Here is an 18,713-nt window from a genome sequence, read left to right on the forward strand (position 1 = left end):
GGAATGCCTAAAATATGGTATTAAATGCTACCAACAAAATGCTGTATTCAGCTCATCGAGCCTCCAAAATGTCCACTCCGATAACATGAGCCATAATAGTCTAAATAAAGAATGTTTCAAAAGTATTTCTAGTCTACAGCCATGCCACCCTGAACAAGCCCAATCCCGTCTGATCTTGGAAGCTAAGCAGGTTCAGGCCTAGGTAGTACTTGGATGGGAGACCACCTATCTAGGAAGACCAGGTGCTGTAGGCATGGGAAAAAAAAAAAATAAGGGATTGTAAACTGACAAGGTCCTTGAAATCTGTGAGGTCAACCAAGGGTTGTCTCGCCTAAAACAAAAGAAAGAAAAGCATTTCTAGTGCCAGTTTATGCCTTTCATTATTCCACATGTATTTATTTAATGCTTGCTTATGTGACAAGCACTTTTAGGTGCTGAGGTGACAACAGACAAGAATACAAAAGACAAAACCCCTGACCTCATGGTATTTATGTTCCAGTGAGTATAAATGTTCTCTAAAAAGAATTCTCTTAAAATTCTCATAATATGTTCATATAGTTCATCAATAAACTTTGCACTGGGCTTGTAAGCCAATGATGTTAATCCACTCCTGATGCAGGACTAGACTCTGAGGATACAACTATGAACAACATAGATATGTTTCTGCCCTCAAGGAGCTTAGGATCTAGCATACTTCTCACCTCCATCAAAAATGTAGACCTAGAAAACCAGAACTTTGGGATAGCATGTGGGTAGCCACTTGACCATTCTCTATTTTAGATCCACCATAAACAGTGCAAATAGTGCCTCCATCCCTTGGCTCTTGGACACACTATTACTATGGGTAGAAGATATGAGTGTGTGGGCCAGAGGAAGGGAAATAAAATCACAGAGCTACAGAGGACAAACACATAAGTCAGCTGGGCACGTGCAAAGCTAGCAAAGACGTTAAATGCCTCTTAGGAAAGCAACCTTTTAAGACTGCAGTTCTGGCCACCCTGTAGTAGAGGATACAAGTCATTTACATAATAGGAAAGCCTCGGGAGGACAGTAGAGCTATTTAATTTGGTTAAGCGAATAGTTTTCCATCCATTTACAGTGTAATGAAACCTCTCTCCTCTGCCTCTTAAATAGGAACACGCTGGCAAGATGCCGCAGGGCACTTAAAACATGGGCAGTCTTCTTGGAGTGTCAATTCTACTCAACCATTTGGAGGAGACAAAGTTAATTAATTTACTGATAAGTAATTTAAGACATTCTTTTCCATTAAAATCAATACAGCGATATTATGGAACAGAATGCAAAATTTGCATACACTTTTAAGATAAAACATACAACTAACACAATGATAGAGCTGAGTGCTGAAGGATTAAGCCCTCTCCCATATTTTTCATCAGCCCCCTGTAAAACCAACCTAATAAAAATAATTTTTTGATATGGATCATTGATTCTCAATTTTATGTAAAATGTATGCAAATGACAAATCTCCCAGTGGCATTCCTTTCTACCATGCTGCCACTTAGATATCCCTACTTTTAGAGATTCTGGAGCTGCCACCAGATGCAAGATAATTCTGGGCCACTTCAGGCTCTGACCCCTCACCCTCCACCCTGCTGCCCAGCCCTGGGGCCCATGCTCACTGCCTCTGCATTAAAGAGCACTCCCTTGGAAGAGTTTGAGGTGCTGCTCTTTTCCACGGTGAGGCAAGAGGGATCTTCTCAATACTCTGTCCTCATCCTTAGCACAGAGATTAAGCATTGGCCATCCTGCTTCTACAACCCCCTTCCCAGTCTCAGAATGCTATGTAGCAGGCAGATAGATCATTGTGTTCCTTGTGCTTTGTATTCCTGAAACAGGATCTGGACCAGGTACAGCTCCATCTGGAAGAAGTGAGGTTCTTTGATGTGTTTGGCTTCAGTGAAGCAGCAGGCGCGTGGCAATGCTTCATGTGCAACAACCCTGAAAAAGCAACCGGTGAGAGATATCTCCCTTACCGCTAAGAATCACGTGTGTCCCTGGGCTTAACAAGGATCTAGGAGCCCTGCTCTTCTAGTTGGCCTTCTTGCATAAACATTGTCAGTCGTGATGATGCGCAGAGGTGTGCCTGATCACCTCTGCTTCGTGCTGAGAGAGGTATCTCACCAAAGTGGGGGTGAGAAAAAGAGATGATGTTGAATGGGAGAGAAACGTAAACCAGAAATGAGCAAGAGAAAAAATACCTTACATATAGAAGGCTGTTAAGAAAGCAGTACTAGCTATTTTGCCCTGGAACCATTCTTCAATCCAAATGACCCTGAGGGTTAGAGAAAAAGAAGCATTGTGTCCAAAGCCTCAAAGAAATAAGACCGCACATAATGTTATCTCCTAGTCATTCATCCCTCACACCTTTGCTTTATGATTACATTGTGTAAGAAGCAAAGACACAGGGTAAGGAATTGTTTGAAGAATAACTTCATAACTAGTTAGTCATCCTTCCCCTTCCTTTCTGCTGCTCAAGGAATTTAGTCTGCTGACCTTGATTAAAAAGAATAATTGTTAGTGAATATGAGCCAAGCTCTGTACTAAACATGTCAGATATCTCATCTAACCTTCACAATAACCTTATGAAGTTATTTCTAATATTATCTCCGTTTTACTGATGGACAAATTGAAGCACAGAGCAATTTGATAACTGCCAAAGTCACACAGGTAGTAAATTAACAGTGGCAGGATTGGCATGCAATCTGCCTCCAGAGCCCATGCTCTTAACTGTTTCACCCTTCTGCCTCCTGGTTATACAGGCCCCAATCTGACTAGTGGAAATTGGTTGGTAATAACCCTATGTTCAAAATTTTATGCTGTCCGTGGACACAGGATATGTCACCAGTACTTCGCCATTGGAGAGGACACAGAGCTCTCAACACTGTCACTGCTCAGGAACTGCAGTTTGGACCAAGAGAGCTGTGTTATAACACTGTTGAGCACAAAGCCACTTTGTAGACAAGCCACCCTCTAGACAACCATTGGTTATACCACCTATACCCATGCCTTTAATTTTAGACTTTTGTGCATTTTAAAGATTACCCATTGTGGCAAGTCTATCTTTGCTAATTGCCAAGGTGTTGAGGCTGAATAGAAAAAAAAACAAAAACAAAACAAAACTGTATTTATTTGGCCAGATGGAGATGTGAGGGGCTTGCAGAGATGTATCAATTAAAATGCATTACCCCATGGAAAAGGTATGGATGGAAGAAGCTGGCAGTTAAGGATGCAGCTTTTGTGAGGCACAGATTGTTGGCTGATTACAGAGCCAGGATTGAGCTGACGCCAGAGTGAACACCCCAAATTCCAATTTTTAACAAGTTGATTTGCACAATAGGGAATTGGAAAATGGAACGTCTCCATTAAAAAAACCTTCCAATTTCACCTATGAGAAAGATAAAATATAAGAAAAACTTTGAGAGCGTGATGAAGTAAGGTGCTTACCTTAGGTGGCTCTGAGGGGTCCTTCAAAATTTCCATTCCAAGTAAGCAGAGTCCTTAATTCAATAAACAGTTCATCATATCTAGCCAAGAGAGGCCTCAGGAAAGGGACTAGAAGTTAAAAATACAGTGTTCCTTTAATATATGTTTTCTCAAATTCACTGCTATGCACTTGAAAAGAACATTTTGCACATTCACTCTTCCTTATTTCTCACAGTTAAATATAGACTGAGAACATATAGCAATAAAAATTCAAACAAGGCCAAATATTTTATAGCAGAACATATTGAATCAAAATGTTTGGCCCTGAAAACTTCAGTGTGCTTGAATTCCTTTGCTCGCTTCCTTTTACTACATGAAAAGGGGTTTGAGTCTGAGTGAAATCTTATTTTAAACTAGTATTTTCATCAAAAACTCTTGACTCCCTAAAAATTTTATATGGATTATTGATTGTATCTTCTGATTTTTATATAAGCATATAAATTATATATTCAATCTAAGTAAAAGGTCTAATATAATAGTACTGGTATATATATTATTCACAGAGATGATACTTGCATTCGTATTTTGCTTAAATTATAAGTTTATAGATGATCAAGACATAGGAATAAATATGTTATTTGATTATGCACAGCTAGCATCATACTTACATCTCATTTTTTCATTTATATAATGCGCATTTGTTGAGTTGGGCAAAATGTCTTCTATAGGCTGAGCCTTGGATAACAAATAAGGTACATTATCTCTGCCCTAAAACAATTCATAATCCTGTTAGGCCAGAAGGCATATATGGAAAGATCTAGCATACTTTCTTGTATATTTTTAGCATGCAATAAATACTTATTGAGCGAGTGAAAGACAGAAAGAAAGAATATTTAGAAATGGCAACACCAAAGCCTTGAGTATTAAAATATGATGTTTCAAGATTGTGATTATGTGTTAACCATGTCAAACACAGCACTGTTCCATATCTGGTGCATTTTGAATCTGGTAAATAGATGTTGGTGCTTGTTTTCTCCTTGAGAGAAGTCACCACATATAAAACAAAGGGTTCACTTCCAGGTCTGGGTTAGTGCCTGGTGCTCAGAGCAAGCAAGTCCATCACCATGGAAGCCTGGTTGCAGACACGGCCCTTTTAAGAGGCATCTTCAGCTGCCAGCTGCAGTTGCCACAGCCTCTGTCTCATTTAGCTGCTGGGGACCGGGCAGCCTCATGTCTTCGCCTCCTCCCATCTTCTACCATTGCTGGGTGATGTCCCACAGGGCCCAGATGTCCTGTCAGCCTCAGGAAGGAAGGGTCTAAAGAAGTGTGATTGGTGTCTAGGGCAAAAGGCTGAAGAAACTGGATTTGGGTTTTTGTTTTTGTTTTTTTAAGGTACTGACAAATGATACAGTAATTATTGTCAAGTATTCATTGTTCAGGCATTAAAAAAAAGTCTCTGGCATTTCCATAAAAGAGGAACAAAATATGAGGTAATTAGAAAACTTTAACTAGATATCAGGAAATACATACTGAAATACAAATACTTCTTAACAGTGTGTAGAATAAACTATGGTACTGGAGAAATTGACAGCAAACCAGCTGGTTTCCATGGTCACCTTAAGTACATTCCCCTCTTCATGTCACAATAACTCCCACTCGTCTTCCCACCAACTCCACCATCAACATGCCCAAATTCACAGGAATTTAGTATTTGGTATTCAATAAAATATTATTTTTAGCTCGATTAGATGCAGATGAAGAGGTAACTGAATGCTAGAATAGTATAAAGGTCCTGAAATGATTATAATTGTTGGCATTTATCATGCTAACTATGTGCTAAATTTCACATGCATTTTTCTTAGTAAGTCACCATTATTGACTCCATTTTACAGATAAGGAAACTGAAACACAGAGTGGTTAATAATTGTGCCAACGTCACATAGCTACTAAGCAGTAGAACTAAGATTTTAATCCAGGTTAATTTCTAAACCTGCAACTTCGATCTCTAGGGCAAATCCAAGTTGAGGACATGGAATATTGGAAATTCCAACAACAGTTATTCCATTTTCTTACAATATATTGGAAAGACCAAGTGATCAATGACTTATTTTACTTAAAGAAGTGCAGGGACTTTGTGTGAGAATGTGTGGGAAGTGATCACATGTGCGAAATGGTTACAGTAGAAGCTATTTCCAGACCCTCCAATTGCTGATTCAGTTTCTGATAACCATTTAATAAAAGTACAGAGTAGATTAGAAAATCACTGAAATAACTCAAGAATCCTGAGAGACTTGCCTAGTGGTGTTTATTGCCAATCCCGTTACTCCACAGGATTGGGAGAATAGATATTGAGCAAGTAAATTTAATAGAACAGGACTTATTTCTGGAAAACCGAGCAAATCCCTTTCATCGTGTCTTGGAATTGCTAGTATATGATAACAGTAAGAGTTAGTCAGCAGGGCCCTCCTGGAATACATCTGGCTTTCTATTCAGTAACATTTTTTAAAGAACAAGGGAGAACTAGGTCATGACTTTCACTCTTTTTTCTTGAGACACATGAGATGTCTTTGTTCTTACACCCTACAAAAAACAACCCAGAGATGGCTCGGCTTTGGCGCGTGTGTCCTCCTTTACAAATCTGAGCATTCCACGGTGTGAGTGCTCTCTTAGTCATTAGATATTTAGATATTGAATGTGAGGTCTCCTTAGGTTATGAAAGAATGAAAAATTTTTTCAGACAACCTGCTATCATGATTCCTTTTTAGAACTTGATTTCAAATATTTGTGCTGTAAGAACATGTTGTGCATTATATCACATGGAAAACAGAGATGGTTTCAAGATGATATCAAGAAAAGAAACGCCTCTGTGAAGAGGTTTTCTTCAAACACCACAAACCGGTAATACGTGGTGGCCCTCCTTTGCTGGACACCTTCAGTGTGGGCTGGGTGACCTTCCATTCCAGATGCCAGTGTGAAAATGGGCTAAATGACCTCTGAGAACCTGACTGTAAGACACGAATAGCCTTATGAGTCCATTCATATAAAACTTTTCGATTTAATTACAGTATCAACATTCACAGAACTTTAAAGGTGACAAAAGAAAACCCATTTTGGACTTACGCAACGGCTGGGTTTGTCTCATGAAGCCTTCCCTCTTGTCATATGTTAGAATATTGTCACATATGCTAAATTTTGGTAGAGTTCAAAAACAATGCACTGCTGTGTAGGACAACTTCACATTTTCATATTTATATACTGTTAGTGACTACTAAATATTGATTAATTATATAAAACCTCAGTTTGTTTTTCAAAGATACTTTGAATTACTTTATGAGAAAACAAATACACACTTATTTACTCAGATAACATTATCCTGGAACCTTTTTCCTTTTCCTGCCTCTTCCCATCTTCATGTTTTATGCCTTTCTGGCATGGGTATTCCTTCTCTGTTAACACTCTCCCCCCTTTCTCCCTCCCTCCTCTTCTTTTTCAAACACACACATACATACACACACACACACACACACACACACGTGCACTCACAGTGGCACACATGGACACAGCACCCCTAGGTAGAATAAATTCTCTCCTCTCTGTCCTTTCTGCTCTCTGCCCATGCAGTGTACACAGCATGTTGCCATCAATTTCCCCCACTAGACAGTAAACTAGAGGAGTAAGGACCATGGATTATTCACCTTTGTGTACCCTACCTGGAGCCTGGCACATAGCAGTTTTTAATAAGTATTTGGCAAATAGATAGATGGTTGAGTAATTCATGGATCATATAAGTAATAGGATGACTACAGAAGAAATAGGATTTATTTTGAAATGCGACATTTAAGTCTAACTTTAAAAAATCTGATATTTTCTCAAAATTAAAAAAAATCTTATTGAATTGAAATCTTGAAATAGCATCTTTTGCAAAATAAACTTTTGTAAGAAAATATTGCTATGTACACCTTATGGATACTCAATTTTTATATTGCATTGAAAAGTTTCAATTTACATAAACACACAGAACCCCTAGTAAACTTGCTAATAACTTTTGAGCCTCAATGAGAAATATGCTAAGATCAGTAACCTAGCACCCTTCAGAGGTTAACAGTTATTATTCATCTAGCATCACTTTCCTAATTCTCTGCCTTTCCATAATGGGTCAACAATCTTGTCTTGATATAGATAAAAGTGTCTGATATGCCTTATACTTGCAGCAAAGCATTAGTCACTCTGTGGTTATCCATAAACCAATCATCATGCATGCAAAAATGTTCTTTTTCACTTGGAGAATAAGCTGAGTCAAGCCAATATCCGAAGGAGGAGAAGCATGATTTACAAAGGCAGACTAGACTGAGTAAGTCTGGCTCAGAATGACACTGATTTAAACAAATTTTATGTAGCTTTTAAAATAAAGCATTTCATATATGTTAAAAGTGCTCAAAAAAAAAACAAAAAGAATAAGAATAAAAGGGCTCTAGTTATCATCTTTCAGAGTAATCCTAATTTTTTTATTTACCTATATAAATACTTTGGTAATGAAATTTGTTTTTCAGCCACAAACACACCTCTGTAAAAGATATACAGGTGCTTTTAGCACCCACTGAGAATGAAGTCATCCACTGTCTCAAGAGGGCGGCCATATTTTGACCTCACCTTCTCAGAAACTCTGTAGTATAGATTACCCTTTCTGTCTTCCCTATTCAATTTCTCCATCCCTTCCATTGGCTTTTAAACACATTCAACTGGCTTACCTTCTCCTTTCCCTTCACCTACTGCCTCTCTCTCACCTCCTCTGTAAAGCCAAGAGAGTTGTCAGTGCTCAGCCTCTGCATTTCCTTGTCTCCTTTTCCTCCTGACTTAACCCTCCCTGATCTGCCTTCTAAGCCCATTATCTCTACAGCCATTAAAGTCATGTGAGTTACCCATACACTGGATATGTTTCAGTCCTTGTGTTAACTTGCCGTTTAGTGGCATTCAATTCTGTTGACCAGTATCTGCTCCTTCAAACATTCTCTGTCTTTAACTTCTAGTCTCTTTCTCACTCTCTAAACAGTCCTTGGCCTCCTTTCCAGACCTACCTTCCTCTATCCAGCTATTCATTGTTGGAGCAACTCTCTTCTCCTCACTGTACACTCTCTCCCCAGTCAGTCTTTGTTGGTTCTGCATCTCCAGTAACCACTTCAATGAGACAAATACCAAATGCCTATCTGCAGTCCAGGCATCTCCTCTGAACTCTAGATTTACTTTCCTACTGCCTAGTTGGTGCTTCAAAGCACCTCAAAGGCTATTCATTTAAGTTAAAACTCATGATTGTCTCTCCCTTGTCCCTAAAGACCACTTGGTCCTCTTCCAGCATTATCTCAGTAAATATAACATCGCTCGTTCTGTTGGACCAGCCAGAGACCCACTGTTCTCTCCCTCACCCTCATCCAATCCATCACCCAATATTGTGGATTTTAGCTTTTCAATTGCTCTCAACTCTATCTGTCTCTCTCCATTGCCCTAGAGCAAGATACAATCACCTATTGTCTGAAATGACGTCAATAATTGAGCCACTCCAGACTCTTCTGAAGATCTTTCTCCCACTCAGTCAAAATAATCTCTTCAAAGCACAAATCTGATGGTACCACAGCCTGCATAAAACCTTACAGTATCTTCCCATAGCTCTTAGCTTAAAGACCAAACTCCACAGCATGCCCCTCACAGCCTCACATGCCACAGTCTCTCCCACCCTCTCCAGCCTCATCTTGTTGCATATGCCATCTGCTCCTCTCTGCTCTAGCCAGAAGGGCCTTCATTCAGTATCTAATATGCACCACACTCCTTCCTGTGCTGCCTTTCTTCCCAAAGTGCCCTTTCTCCCCTCTTTACCTAGTTAATGTAGATTTTAGCCTTCTCATTACAACTCAAATTCAATGCTACAGAAAAGCCTTCTGCCACCTTCCTGATTAATGCTAACATCCTCAAAGCGCCTCAGATCTCCCCTCATCACAAACACTGTTACGGCTGCCGTCTTGTTTTTCTACATGTGATTATCTGATGAACATCTATTTCCTCTAACAAATAGTAAGTTCTACTATTACTATAGTAATAGGAACTCCCCTCCTCCATCCATCCTCAGCCGCTGGCACATGTCAGAAGCTCAATAAATATTTACCAAATAAGTGAGCAACTAAAGTTTGTATCTTCTCTGAATATTTTTAGTAAAGTTTTTCTCAGGCAAGTGATGATAAAAAACAAATTAATAAGTTCACAGTGATACATTTTGAGATAAAAAATCATATTCATATAATGACATATCCAGTGTACATTTTGTGCTAAATATATTATTTGTATAAATAGTAACTTTTCAAACAAGTTTTCAAAAGTACTGTAAGAGATCGTTTTATTTAACAGAGAGTAGGTGTCATGTATATATATATATGTATCAAATATATTTATATATCAAATACACAGAGTGTGATGGTAAAGCTTCCAATGCAGACACTGGAAAACTATTTATTGCCAAAAAGTCTGAGGTCAAGTGTTGCACTACAACAGATGGAACTTGTGTCAAATAATTTCACAAAAACATTGTAGACAACACTTCGAATGTTCTAAAACACCAAGGATGTACAGGCAGGTAGGGTGATGAATAGGATGTGCTCAATTTATACAACAAAACAAGGTGACCCTCCTTATCACACACCTGGTACAAACATGTCTGATCTATTTTTCCCCATGCAAAGAAATCTCTACAATGCATAAGCAGTGTGGGAAAGCACTGAACATTTAAAACTGTCTAAAACTCTAGAGCCAGCTATTACCAGTAATACCTATCCATGAGATTATATTAATGGAAGAACAATGTGGGACCAACATGAGAAGTGTGTGTGGAACCCTTTCTTGCTGAAGTTCAATTCTAAGATTGAGCCATTATTTCAATTCACTTCTACCATCTTTTGCCATTGGTCCCTACTAGTCATTACAGGCAAGTCTGGGCCAATCTTCTTTGATAGCTTCCCATAAAGGCACAAAGGAGACCATACTTATTGTTCAAAACTACTGAACAGGTTGCCTTCTTGGCAAGTGATTTTAGAATTTTTGTTTCACTGTCGACATAATAAATAAGCCAAATTCTACAAAAGTTGATTCTGAGCATTTTTTTCTGTAATTCTCTTGACTTAAGCCAAAGACACGCATATGATCTTACACTGCTATTTTATTCTTTAATTTCGTGCAAAGGTTATAACAATTTTCTTCCCACTATTGGTTTTGCAGTTTTATTATTTTGTGTATTATACCATCTATTACTGTGATCTACCGCGAGGCTACCATCATTTCCTAGACATTCCTGAGCTACATTAGAATCACCTAGAGATCTTGTTAAAAATACAGGGTCTCTAACCCCAACCCAAAATTGTGATTCAATAGGTTTGGAGTAGTGCCTTGGAATGTGCATTTTAGTAATTTCAATATGGGTGGCCCTCAGAACACAGTTTGGGAAACACTGCTTTACAGGCTTATAAAATAGTAGTTCTGAGGCTTCGTTAGATGATTATTTCACCAACTGCTAGAGAAGCATAGAAAGCATACTATATTTTTATGGGTATGGAATTACTGAGAAAGAAAGCCATTTGGTCACAGGTGAAAGTGCCCTCAAAGGGCTGCTGTCAGATTGAGTCTGTCTGGCCTATTTGGGACCTACAGCATCTTGTAGGATGCTACAAAATCGATGTGGGATTATGCCTCCTCATTTATTCACTACTAATAAGAAAATATAGCACCCTAAAACACTGCCTGGATATTCATAAGAAACATGCCATTCATTATGATCCTTAGTGATTTCAAAAACCACAGACACTCTGTCTACTAAATGTGGCTCCTATGACCTCCTCATTTAGTGCTTCTATCCCTCTTTAAGCATGTCTTCTGTAATCATAGTTGGCTTTCTTACAGCTGGCACATTCACACACAAATCAGTAAAACCATGGAAGGAAATTCAAGTAAATTTGAGACTCTCAATACATACAAAGAAATTCTCCACAGACCGCTTCCCAGAAGCAGTGATTTCAAGGAAAAATCTCAAAATTCAGTTCTTATTTGAAAACTAAGTATTTGAGATGTATAATTTTTCTTATGCCTTGTTTTTAAAGGTATTTATCTTTACAATCAAGAAAGAATATCTAAGGATTCAAATAACACAAATTAAGTTCATGACAGTGTCAATTATGGAGTATTCATGCACAGTGCAATACTTTCAAGACAATAGTTGCAGAAGCCTGAAAGCACACGGTATAAGTAATTTCTGAGTCTGGATGGAAGTCGAGGTGCAATGTGAATAGTGGTTGTGTGAGAGTCACCATCTACTGTCATAACAAGCAGAAAATCTGGAAGAAAAGGGAGCCAACACCGATAGTGTGGCAAACGCTCCCAATGAAGCTCAATCAATTATTGGCTTGGCTTGAAAATAGCAGTCTTGATGAGTAAATGAATCAGTTACTCAAAAACTCCCTTTTGGGACTCTGAATTGCCCATCATACCTGAAGTTCAAAGCCTGCAGTCCTTGAACCTCAAAAGGTTCCTGTCTCACTCTGAATTCTCACACTGTTCCTAACAGTGTCTACTTCACTACATTTTGGATTGGAGGGAAAAAAATTATGGTAAAGCATATGGTATTTACAAATCTACCAGCTAGTTCTCACAATAAAAGGATGAGGATGATCATTTTATGTTGACGATGACAATAATGCTGATGATCATGATGATAGCAGCCTATTACCTATTGATTCCTTACTACGTACCAGGCACTTGGTTAAGCAAGGCCATGTGAACCTTTGTGGCACTTTTACGTGACTTTATTTATGGTGAGTGAAATCTACTTGAAGTGCATGGCTTGAACAGCAAAATTCAGGCTGAATTTCAGGCCCTACTCACCACAGTGCTGAGTGCTCTTATGCAGTGAACAACCTGCATAGCCATTCATGGTGGCCCTGTTGTTAAATGACATCTCTAGAGAGGAGAAAACTGAAGCTCGGTGAAGTTAAATAATGCACAAAACCAGTCAGCTGTTAAGTAGCAGACTTTAGACTTCAATTGAAGTCTGGCTTTGAAGCCACTGCCCTTACCCCATAATCAATAAGCTTATAACAGAGGAAGTTTCAGCCCTGTATAATCTATTATAATAAGGAGTAAACATAGATTTCAACACACCATGTTTAAATAAATTGTAATTGGCTATTACAGAATTGTAATAAATCTTAGAACAAGATAGAGATCTTGAATTGTTGAATTCTTGTGCTCCTGTAATAAAAGGGGTTGTATGACTACAGAAATTATTATTTTTCATTATGTTACATTACAAAATATTAGATTCCACTCTGCATGATGTCCAAGCACCTTTAGAATTGGTCTCTCCTTGAATCTCACATCTCATCTCTTGCTCTCCATGTCCCACCAGGTCCCCATCACATAGAATGAGTTATGCTTCCCAGAATGCATTTCATGCCCCCTCTTTAAGCCTTGGCACTTTGCATATGACTTTTTTTTCCCCAGAATACCCTTCCTCACTTCACCTTCAAAACTTCTACTTGTCCCTCAGAATTCAGCTTAGACAACATCTACTCCAGGAGGCTTTCCCGCTTCCTATGCCCCAGTTCAGGATAGGTGCCTCTCCCGTGTGTTCCAGTCTCCCTTAGCTCTGGTGTTCAGTTACATATGACCACTGAGGACAACAGCAGGAGCTAAGAGGGAGGGAGAACAGTGAGGCTGGGTTATTCATTCCTTACTCACTCTCTGCTTTGTCACTGCAGGTTGCCTGTCCTGTACCCATGGTCACAGCTCCTGCTAGGCAGTGCTCTCGCTCTGCATCCAAGTGTCCTCTCTCCTTTGCTCTTCAGGCAGAGGACTGTTTGTTAGGCCTCCCAGGGTTTCTGGCCCCAGAGAACTATGGTGTTTTTCCTACACCTTGCCCACATCTGTATAAATAGTCCCTTTATTAACTCACCTCAATTAAGCAGCTTGAAGTGCCTTCTGTTTCCTGCCAGGACACTGTGTGACACATAGCCGATCCCATCTGATATCCATGAGGCTTCATGCCTGTGCTAACTGGACCTTCACAGGCCCGAGGCCCCTCCTTCGTCCTTAAGAAAAGCAAAGTCCTCCAAAATGGAGTTTCAGAAGAACTTTCAAATAAAGTCCAATGTGACCTCTCCATGACCATTTGACACTCAATCTCTTTCCTGGATCTTACACCTAGAAAATCTTCAGTCATCTTCATACTCTCAGCCTTCAGCCTATAACTGTACCCTAAAGCAACTGCTTTACAAACTTGCTTCTGAGTTCATTAATTCTTCCAGCTTTTTTAGGTTTTTTTCCCTTTCATGTATTTTCCCTCACACATCCCTCTTGTTACTTCGGTCCTTTGCTGCACTCCTCCTAGAATATCCTTTCTCCCTTCTGTGCTGTAGTGCTGTAGTTACTTCTCCAGTGGCACTCTCCAAGCACTGAGCTGTAAAATTTGTAAAGTGCTTTTCCCCTCCGCCGCCCCAACCCAAAAAAAGATGATAAATTCAAGCTCTCCCTGAGCTGGGCTTTGTAACTTCCTCAGATCCAAATACAGTGCTTTACAGCTTATCTATGCTCAAAAGTATGTGTGGGACGGCTGAATGGTTAATAGATGAACTGAGGAATATTCTTCACTGCTTTATTCTTCCTGCTGTGGGGCTTCTCAGCTTTAAGGTATCTATCTGATATTCTGGTATTTCATTCTTATTCGCCAACTTCATATTGAGTAAGAGTAACACCTTCAAAATTCATCTTTTATCAATGTAAGTATTTTCAATGGTGGGTGCACAACAGAAATACAACTACTGTATAAACATTTGAATTAGCATTCTGACTTTTTAAGTTGATAAACATGGGAACAGTTTGAGTTCCAATTGCACTACAGAATTCAGTTTAATATTCCATAGTTTTTTCAGCCAACTGATAAGTAAAGAAAGGAACAGATCCAGCTTGGTAGAAATTGTCTTAGCCAAACTGTGGTGCTTTGAATGAAATAATGTGCTAATTGGCAAGTGAGAAAATATTTAAATATGCTGTATGCATTACGTGCAAACAAGGTAGTTTTAGACACATGATGATTCCCTTATAACCTCATTCCACATGTTATTTTTCAAATGAAATATGATCCTCCTTAGAAAGAATTAGTTCTCTGGTTTAACTGTAAAGAGACTGCGATATCATATGAAAGCTATTGCTTACAAGGACGTGCTATGGACAGCAGACATATTAAAATGACACACAGTTAGTTATGCATATGCTAGACATAATTGCAAAAAAAAATTTAAGATATGGGATAGCAGCTGGAAAAAAATTTTAAGTCTTCTCCTTTTGCTTTTTGAGACTATTTTTAAATTAATTCTACAGCTACAAGTAACCTCGCTTTTATGGAATTATCTAAAGCTAACTCTAAGGACTAAATTAGGGCCCTAACACGCAGCTACATTAAAGGTCTGCAATTCTTTTCTCCCTAAAACCCTTTCCATGGCCTTTTTCTCCAGGGGTAATTTTCACTGGGCTACAATGAAAAGTTTTTTGCTTACCAGCATATCTCTACAGTCCTTCATCCTGTTGCTCTGAGATAAGCCTATCATTTTGTCCTGAGTCCCACACTGTCATTATGGGCATGTGGGTATGTGGGTATGATGATCCATCCATTCTTTGTCTCGAACAATTCCTTTAACTACTTTGTCAAGTGCTCCATGGAAATTTTTGTGACATACTCTTCAAGTGAAACATTTGGGTCTGCATTGAGGAGAAATACTTATAGCTAATTCCTTATCTCAGATCTAGAAGGATCCATGTGCTTAAATACTATCTAAATCAATCATGACTTCAAATCATGGTTATCATAGTTAGCTCAGATGTTATGGTTACTTCAAATGCTTCTTTGAAAAAATAGAGAAGACTAAGACTAGAAAAGTGCACTGTTATTAAATGACATTACATTAAATCATCTTTCCATTAAAACCATGGCAAGAAAGCAATGTGGTTATACAAACTGTAAAGTCTTTAATAACAGTAGTGTAGGGAGGGAGTAGTGCCTTGCCACTTACCTAGTGTCCTCACATAAATTTCTTTATTTTGATTTTTGATCTCTCAACATCCTTGTTAAGCAGGAGAGAGCTACTATTATTTCCTCATTGCTGATTAGAAAACTATAGTTGAGAGAACTCAGAACTAACTCTTCTGAATTTTTATTCAAAATCTTGGAATATTACAATTTGATTAGTATTTTTTTTCTAATTTGAAAGCATGTGAAATGGTTGTGTTTTAAAAAAATTTTTAATATAATTTTGGCTTGGTTTTTTGTTGTTATTGTTGTTTGTTTTTTTGTATCCATCTTTGTTCTCTTTGGTCGCCTCTTGGACCTTTTCTTCCTCCTCTCAGACGAGCTGTAGTAGCCTTCATGACTCAACAGCACACTTAGTAAACACTCGCTGAACTGCTAGCCCAGGCGGACACTGTGTGAGCTGGTCCTGCTAGCCCCAGTAAACCTTGGTTTATAAAAACTATACATTTCATACATTCCATTATTCTTACTCTGAAAATGCTGGCAAAGTGAACAAATCCCCCTGTCTGAGGTAGTTATTTGACCTATGTTAGAAAAATTGTGGTAGGGTGGGTGGGAGGGATAGACTCTGTTCATATGATCAAACGGGCACTGTTCAAATTTCCAACTGGTAGAGCAAATCTCGTTTCTTTCAAAGTTCTGTGCAATTTGAACATAAATGTATATAAGTAAATATTGTCATACTCCCCAGAAATCAGATGATTTCATATGAATTTGAAGAGTGAATTTTGTATAACCGGCGAAAGAAATGAAATTCTTCAATTTGACATCTAAACTTCTGATATGGTAACATCTTCTAATTCTATGATTACATGTAATCATAAAAAGTTTGCTTGGATGTCAAATTAATCCATTCATTCAATAAATATTTATAGACTCCCTACTATTTGTCAGGCACCATGTTAGATGCCTAGTGATATAACAGTGAACAAAGCAAAGACGCTGCCCTTACAGAGCTCAGCTGAACAGGAAAGAAAGCTATTAATCAAACAAACACCACAACAATCTACAAATGATGATGCCTGCTATAAAAGAAACATGCCAGATGCTATGAGAATACATAACAGGTGAAGCCATTCTGGTCTGGGTTTGTGGAAGGTCTCCCAAAGGAAGCAACATTTGAATTGAAACATGAAATGATTAGTTGTTGACTAGGCGAAGATGGGAATATGGAGAGTGAAGAGAGAGTATGTGTGTTGCAGAGAGTGGAAATAACATGTTCAAAAGAGCTGGGTAAATTTGCCTCTGCAGCTGTTATGGCTTTAGGACAACATGTCTTTTGGAGCACTGCATTCACTTTTGCTGCCAAATAGCTAAATATACGTGGATCGTGATTATTTATGAAGCTATATTTCTAAGCAGTTTATGTGAACAGAAAATCATGAAACAAAAGAGTTAAGAAACAGAGAAAGTTGGCTATCTGGATAAATCTTAGAAACTGCTTACCAGATGCTCTTTTTGTGGACTATATTCCTTTTGAAAATATTGATAAGGGCTTTCAACACTTTCCCATCATCCTATCTAAATTGAGCATTCTTTTAGAGATGAAGGGGGAGAAGTTAACCAAATTCATAATTTATTAGCCCACTTTCCAAATACGCTTACTGAGTTCTGGTTCATTGGACAATTCTGACTTTTGATCACTTGCCAAATAAAAAGTGGAAAATAAATGCTTGACCATTCTGTTACCTTCAACAGTTGTAAATCAAGACGGCCAGCCTCTCATGGAAGGAAAACTTAAAGAGAAGCAGGTCAGATGGAAGTTCATCAAACGGTGGAAAACTCGTTATTTCACACTGGCTGGAAATCAACTTCTGTTTCAAAAAGGAAAGTCTGTAAGTTCTTCTGTCATCTTTCACACTTGAATTTTTAAGATCTTAAGCCGGTGCCAACCAGCTAGGCATTTTATTGTGAGTTAAAATGCCAATATTTTTTTTCTTCTCCATTTTACAATGTCATTTTACATATGTTCCCTTCATTTACATATGTTCCCTTCACTTGTCCATTCTGTTCAGTTCTTTGTTAGTTGGTTCACTATCACTCTTCGGTTTATTATGGGAACTTTTTGGTTGTTGTTGACTTAAGTTTTAGGAGATGAACTACAGAAGGTTGCTCCATGCTCTTGACTGGAACACTGCTTTTTGTTCCTTGCGGATCACCTACCTAAATTTATGGCTTATGATATTGATTCTGATTTCTTTCATAATTATAGGCTATATTTAGAGGTGGGAACCTGAGGAAGAAGTAAAAGCCAGTTTATTTTAAGTAAATTTGTAGTCAACGAAGTTCAATTCTGATTAGCAAAAGAAATTACTAAGCTTTCATTCATTTAATATTCACTTAAAGAATAAAATAGGATTCTAAAAGAATTAATATATATTCATTTAATATAATTTTTGATCTGAACTAGGATGCTCAGTAAATATCTGTATTCTGAATTTTCAGTGAGAAACCTCTGAAATAGCATTCTATTTCCCATCAACAATGCAAAATTATCCCCTTCTTTTCAAATTGGTTTTATTTATCATTAAATTCTACTGATTCAAGATCAAGAGAATGAAATCTTGACCTACTTGGGTATTTTTAAATACAATAATAATAGCTTATCAGTGCTTATATGCCACACTAGATTGCCTCAGACAATCCTTTGAGGTCAGCATTCTTATTATTGCCATTTTACAGATGGGGAAACTGAGGCTCAAAGAGACTAATTGACTTGACCAAGGATAGAGCCAGTAAGGTGAGGAAGGGTAAAACTGGGCCCGGTCTCAGGCAGTATGACACCAAAGCATGTTCTTAAGTGAGTACACCATACTGATTCTCGCATATACTTAAATACAGAGCCAGTGACAAACCAAACTATATCTGAATTAATTAATAAAAAGTGTTAAATTACTTAAAAAACACAATGCACTCAGAATATGTGCACTATAGTTTTAGAGTGCTCACTATAAAATGTATTTGAATTTATTACTCAACAGGAATCAAATATGGTGTGTCTGAATTATGACAAATTCTGATCAGTGCTATTTTAATTAATAAAATCATGTTAACTTTTTGAACAAAAAAAAACTTTGGTGACACCTACTCTAAACTCATGTTACTTTCTCCATCTGTGTGTATTATAAAATACACAGATGGACTTTTTGGTGGCTAA

General features: G+C 38.1%; 1 protein-coding gene, 1 long non-coding RNA gene and 1 pseudogene across 5 annotated transcripts in view; 2 read left to right on the top strand and 1 right to left on the bottom strand.

The window, feature by feature from the left end:
- Positions 1-18,713, top strand: part of VEPH1 (ventricular zone expressed PH domain containing 1) — a 186,273-nt gene that overhangs the window by 164,622 nt on the left and 2,938 nt on the right. The window contains 2 exon segments of the mRNA XM_025044232.1: positions 1,857-1,974; positions 17,255-17,391. Coding sequence (XP_024900000.1) covers positions 1,857-1,974; positions 17,255-17,391 — 255 coding nt within the window.
- Positions 1-18,713, bottom strand: part of LOC112476817 — a 113,761-nt gene that overhangs the window by 39,516 nt on the left and 55,532 nt on the right. For 2 of the 4 annotated variants that reach the window (XR_003045221.1, XR_003045218.1), the window contains exons 1-2: positions 13,427-14,283; positions 3,466-3,573 (exon numbers count right to left, since the gene is read on the bottom strand). This is a non-coding gene — a long non-coding RNA (uncharacterized LOC112476817). Of the gene's footprint in view, positions 1-3,465; positions 3,574-4,112; positions 5,515-13,426; positions 14,284-18,713 lie in introns of those variants that run through there. The other 2 variants (XR_003045220.1, XR_003045219.1) reach the window with 2 other exon arrangements.
- Positions 132-254, top strand: LOC112476856 (annotated as a pseudogene).

Source organism: Pteropus alecto, unplaced genomic scaffold, assembly GCF_000325575.1.
Source record: "Pteropus alecto unplaced genomic scaffold, ASM32557v1 scaffold81, whole genome shotgun sequence".
Classification (NCBI taxonomy): domain Eukaryota; kingdom Metazoa; phylum Chordata; class Mammalia; order Chiroptera; family Pteropodidae; genus Pteropus; species Pteropus alecto.